At 47.9% G+C, this 6,038-nt stretch overlaps 1 protein-coding gene across 1 annotated transcript; it reads left to right on the top strand.

Moving 5' to 3' along the window:
- The first annotated feature begins 1,072 nt into the window (after positions 1-1,072).
- LOC133053678 (F-box/WD repeat-containing protein 2-like) lies at positions 1,073-2,519 on the top strand. The gene has a single exon (XM_061138197.1). It carries the CDS (start codon positions 1,139-1,141, stop codon positions 2,501-2,503), a length of 1,365 nt encoding a protein of 454 aa, XP_060994180.1. The 5' UTR covers positions 1,073-1,138; the 3' UTR covers positions 2,504-2,519.
- The last annotated feature ends 3,519 nt before the right edge of the window (positions 2,520-6,038 follow it).

Here is a 6,038-nt window from a genome sequence, read left to right as displayed (position 1 = left end):
AAAAATATGAAGAGCTTCAAAAGGTGTAAAATACATGAGGAGCATGATACGGTCTGAAAATAGGAGGAGCATGAAACGGTGTTGAAATACATGAAGAGCCTGAAAAGTTGTGAAAAATATGAAGAGCTTCAAAACGTGTCAAAAATTTGAGGAGCATGAATCGGTCGGATAAATAGGAGGAGCATGAAGTGGAGTTGAAAAACATGAAGAGCCTGAAAACGTGTGAAAAATATGAAGAGCTTCAAAAGGTGTGAAATACATGAGGAGCTAGAAACGGTCTGAAAAATAGGAGGAGCATGAAGCGGTGTTCAAAAACATGAAGAGCCTGAAAAATTGTGAAAAATATGAAGAGCTTCAAAATGTGTGAAAAATAAGAGGAGCATGAAACGGTCTGAAAAATAGGAGGAGCATGAAGCGGTGTTCTAAAACATGAAGAGCCTGAAAAGGTGTGAAAAATATGAAGAGCTTCAAAAGGTGTCAAAAATATGAGTAGCATGAAATGGGTTGAAAAATAGAAGGAGCATGAATCGGTGGTCAAAATCATGAAGAGCCTGAAAAGGTGTGAAAAATATGAAGAGCTTCAAAAGGTGTAAAATACATGAGGAGCATGATACGGTCTGAAAATAGGAGGAGCATGAAACGGTGTTGAAATACATGAAGAGCCTGAAAAGTTGTGAAAAATATGAAGAGCTTCAAAACGTGTCAAAAATTTGAGGAGCATGAATCGGTCGGATAAATAGGAGGAGCATGAAGTGGAGTTGAAAAACATGAAGAGCCTGAAAACGTGTGAAAAATATGAAGAGCTTCAAAAGGTGTGAAATACATGAGGAGCTAGGAACGGTCTGAAAAATAGGAGGAGCATGAAGCGGTGTTCAAAAACATGAAGAGCCTGAAAACGTGTGAAAAATATGAAGAGCTTCAAAAGGTGTGAAAATTATGAACAGCTTCAGAGCACCAGAAGCCGCTCCCCTGAGAGGCTGCGGACCCAGAGCGGCGGCCGCCGGTCCAGGCGCCATGGCTGCGGAGCGGACCTGGCCGCTGGGAGGCTCTGGTGGCCCGAGCGCGCCTAGTTGGTGTGAGCCCGGCGCGAGGTCCCGGGCCCTGGGGCGCTCGCTCAGGTAAATTTTTCCATAACCTTATGGAGAGAAAGGACTTTGAGACATGGCTTGATAACATTTCTGTTACATTTCTTTCTCTGACGGACTTGCAGAAAAATGAAACTCTGGATCACCTGATTAGTCTGAGTGGGGCAGTCCAGCTCAGACACCTCTCCAATAACCTGGAGACTCTGCTCAAGCGGGACTTCCTCACACTCCTTCCCCTGGAGCTCAGTTTTTATTTGTTAAAATGGCTCGACCCTCAGACTTTACTCACGTGCTGCCTCGTCTCTAAACAGTGGAATAAGGTGATAAGTGCCTGTACAGAGGTGTGGCAGACCGCCTGTAAAAATTTGGGCTGGCAGATAGATGATTCTGTTCAGGACGCTTTGCACTGGAAGAAGGTTTATTTGAAGGCTATTTTGAGAATGAAGCAACTGGAGGACCATGAAGCCTTTGAGACCTCATCTTTAATTGGACACAGTGCCAGAGTGTATGCACTTTACTACAAAGATGGACTTCTGTGTACAGGGTCAGATGACTTGTCTGCAAAACTGTGGGATGTGAGCACAGGGCAGTGTGTTTATGGCATCCAGACGCACACTTGTGCTGCGGTGAAGTTTGATGAGCAGAAGCTTGTGACAGGCTCCTTTGACAACACCGTGGCCTGCTGGGAATGGAGCTCCGGAGCCAGGACCCAGCACTTCCGGGGGCACACGGGGGCGGTGTTTAGTGTTGACTACAACGACGAACTGGACGTCTTGGTGAGTGGCTCTGCAGACTTCACCGTGAAAGTATGGGCTTTATCTGCTGGGACATGCCTGAACACTCTCACCGGGCACACAGAATGGGTCACCAAGGTGGTCTTGCAGAAGTGCAAAGTCAAGTCTCTCTTGCACAGCCCTGGAGACTACATCCTCTTAAGTGCAGACAAATATGAGATCAAGATTTGGCCAATTGGGAGAGAAATTAACTGTAAGTGCTTAAAGACGTTGTCTGTCTCTGAGGATAGAAGTATCTGCCTGCAGCCAAGACTTCATTTTGATGGCAAATACATTGTCTGTAGTTCGGCACTGGGCCTCTACCAGTGGGACTTCGCCAGTTATGATATTCTCAGGGTCATCAAGACTCCGGAGATAGCAAACCTGGCCTTGCTTGGCATTGGAGACATCTTTGCCCTGCTGTTTGACAACCGCTACCTGTATATCCTGGACTTGCGGACAGAGAGCCTGATTAGCCGCTGGCCTCTCCCCGAGTATAGGAAGTCCAAGAGGGGCTCCAGCTTCCTGGCGGGTGAAGCGTCCTGGCTGAACGGACTGGACGGGCACAACGACACGGGCCTGGTCTTCGCCACCAGCATGCCCGACCACAGCATCCACCTGGTGCTGTGGAAGCAGCACGGCTGACGTGGGGCGCCGGGGCTGCGGCCCTGGCGCACGGCCCCTGGCAGCCACCTGCATGAACCAAAGTTCTCACCTCACGGCATCATCGCGCAGTGCACAATCACTATCTGTTTGCCGGGGCCGGGGCTCGGGGCGGGGGGCTCGTCTTGTGGACACACACTGCAGCACGCTGACGGGGCGCACCGTTGGCTTCATGTGTTCCTAGTTTGTGGTCAGTGTGAGAGGCTTCGTCTGGGGTTCATCATTTATTTGTCCTTAGTTATGTGGGTCCGTGTGAGAGGCTGCATCTGGGGTTCATCTTTCTTGAATATTGGTTTTAAGTAAAGAAATTTAAATGGCTCATTAATCTGCTAATTGGTTGCCTATAAAAACACAGTCTATTATTAAAGCTTTTTACCATTGCCTTTTTCTCTTTTGAAATTGAAGCAAAGGTGCTATGATGTTGTTACAGCAACTTTTCTCACATGGGGCTTAGCTTTTATAACGACCCGTGTTATAAAGACCACCAAGTTCTGTGACATTCATGCTCTCCACCAAATACCAGTTCTAAAGAAAATGTGTCTTCAGTGCAAATCCAGTTCTATAGATTGATGGTTTGTGACACGTTTTAAGCCCTCATTCTTGTCAGAGCCAAGGTCGGCCGTGTCTGAGATGCACGAAGTTCTGTAGTCTTTGTTTCTGTGGAACAAGCTGGCTGGGTCACCTGCCACCTCCATGACTGCGTAGAGGGGACACGGTTCAGTGGAAGGCGCCAAGCTGGCAGACTGAAGCCTGGCTCTGTTCCCTAGGAGCCCCACAGCCCAGGAGTGCAGTTCTCTGGCCCCGTTTTCTGTGTCTGTATAGCTAGTTGTTAGGCTGTCATTTGATTTCTGGGATTCTTTCTGGTCCTGTGTCTGCCGAGCTGTGCAAAAGTTGATGCTTCAGTTTTGTCCGATTGCTAATTCGTTGTTTCTTGGCATGATGATCTTGGAGATCATCTATAAATGAAACCACTGATACAAAGTTGTCATCTATAAGGAAATCAAACATGCAAAAAAAAAAGAATGGATAAAAGGGAATGTGGAAAATGTTAACATAGTCTGCTTTAAAAACTGTATGCAGTTGGTGGAAGAAGTGCTGAGAGGAGTTGGGGTTCTCTGGAGAGGCAGGGTGTGCCAGTTCAGAGGGAGAGGTCCCTGACCCTGACGCTCCGTCCTCCGCTGTCTCTCTCTTGATGGGTTGCCTCAGGCAGGCTAACTTTCTGTTGAAAGTGAAGGACTTGCGCTAGATTGGGGTTTGCAAACTCACAGGCCCGGGGAGCCATGCAGAGAGCATAGGTGAGCACCGCCCTCCGGGCAGGATGGAGCTGTACCAGGGGACGCTCCTCTGACGGGCGGTTTCAGAGCCCTGCCTGCCACGCGGGAGGAAGCCCAGCGTTGCACAGGCCTTCTGATGTGTCAGGTGGAGCTAGGCCTCCAGAATTGTGTTTATAATTCCCTAATTTTAAAAATGTGGACAATGACTTGGAGATCATGTGAAATGCAGTGGGCTAATAAACGAAGCGAGTCTGCAGGCTGCCAGTTCACATTCCCCACCTTCTCATTCCTGCAGAGTAGGCGAGGCTGTGATTCGACAGTGGCGGTGTTTTAATGTAATTGTCACAAACATTAGGGAGACAGTCTAGGGAACGAGTGTTGGGAAGAATTTAAGAGTTCCCAGTTGTGTGACAGAGGAGTGAGGAGGGGGCGTTTCAGTCACGGACCTGCAGGAAAGTATTAATAGTTAGAAGATGAATTTAAGAGCTGGAGCCTGAGTGGGAGGCCCTGCCTGGGAATATGAGGGATTCTTTCTTCTTGTTAACTTTGATATTAACCCATTTTTCAGGTAGGAAAAGGGTTGCTGGTAGAGCTGAGAATGATTCAAAGTACAGGGGGAACACCACACTCCCAAATCCTATCACCCTAGAGCCTGACAACAGACCTCCAAATGCTGCAAAGTCAGGGTTTATGAGAACTGACGGTTGCTCCCAAGGATGGATTTAGGTAATATCCATGCCGAGACTCTGAGGAAATCAGGTGAAAGAACAAGATCTTCATACCCCAAATCCATCTCACATTGATTTCTGTGGGTGAGTGCTGCTTGGTCCTTTTAAGAAATGGGACTAGGTTCAAAGCTGGAATCTACTTCTCAGGAAACCCAGGAGGCTTTGGGCCACGGTGAGGGGAAATGACTTTTCTCATTTTCATCCACCTGGAACATGAAACTGAGATCACAGGTCTAATGATCATCCGTAGTCCCACCTCACCTTCCGACATACATCCAGTTGCTTTAAAGACCACGCGATTATGTAGTCATCTGTGGGGAAACTTTGAAATGACAGACCTAAAGCTTGTATGGCAGGCCCCGTCTCCTTTCGGTTTTCAGTGGCGAGTACCAAGGTTACCACCGAGGTGGCGCAGCTGATTCTGACCTCGGTGCTCAGAGCCCTGTCTTCATCCCTCTTCGTATAGTGTTGCGGTCCATAGAGTCAGAGCCACGGTTTTTCCAGTAGTCATGTACAGATGTGAGAGTTGGACCATAAATAAGGCTGAGCACCAAAGAACTGATGCTTTTGAATTGTGGTGATGGAGAAGACTCTTGAAGTCCCTTGGACAGCCAGGAGATCAATCAATCCTAAAGGAAATCAACCCTGAATATTCACTGAAAGGACTGATGCTGAAGCTGAGGCTCCAATTCTTTGGCCACCTGATGCAAAGAGGCAACTCATTAAGAGAAGACCCTGATGTTGAGAAAGATTGAAGGCAAAAGGAGAAGGGGGCTGAAGAGATAGTTTGATAGCATCACTGACTCAGTGGACATGAATTTGAGCAAACTCTGGGAGATAGTGGAGGACAGAGGAGGAGCCTGGCGTGCTGCATGCAGTCCATGGTGTGGCAAAGAGTTGGACACGACTTAGTGACTAAACAACAACAACTTCTATAAAAATGGAAAACCGACCCATCCTTTGGAAAAGAATAAAGCGAGGTGGGGAGTTGAGCACAGTGGATAGGGGTAACTCAGGCTCCTTTCACAGAGTTGGGGGCGCTCTTTCCCGGACACTGACTTCTGCTTCCGTAGCTCAGAGGCTAGGGATTTGCCTTTGCTGCTTCTTTTGTGAGTATTCTCATTTCTGAAAAATTCTTAGGTCATGAACAGATAGACTCCATCTTTCTTCCCGAGCATTGGATTTCTCCAGTAACCCTGGTGTGGTAGAAGTTGGGGTGGCTGTCAGCTCAGGTCTCTGGAGGGACTCATAAGAACTTGGGGCTCTGGGGAGAGGATGGGGTCCGAGAGAGCTGAGGGGGTGTGAGGTTTCAGCAGACTTGGTTCCCATTCCAAAGGAAGCTGGTTCCCCCCCCACAGCAAACCCCATTATTTGAAGAATATAATAAGTGATGTCAACAGCTGGGTTTCACCTGACATCTTAGACCTATCAGAGAAGTAGGAAGAAAGACTTCCTCCAGGGGAGGGGCTTGACTTTGAACAAATCCCACAGGAAGTACACATGTTTGAATAGCTT

This window comes from Dama dama, unplaced genomic scaffold (assembly GCF_033118175.1).
Source record: "Dama dama isolate Ldn47 unplaced genomic scaffold, ASM3311817v1 ptg000071l, whole genome shotgun sequence".
Lineage (NCBI taxonomy): Eukaryota > Metazoa > Chordata > Mammalia > Artiodactyla > Cervidae > Dama > Dama dama.
The sequence above is the reverse complement of the archived record's forward strand: the minus strand, read 5'-3'. Positions and strand labels throughout refer to the sequence as shown.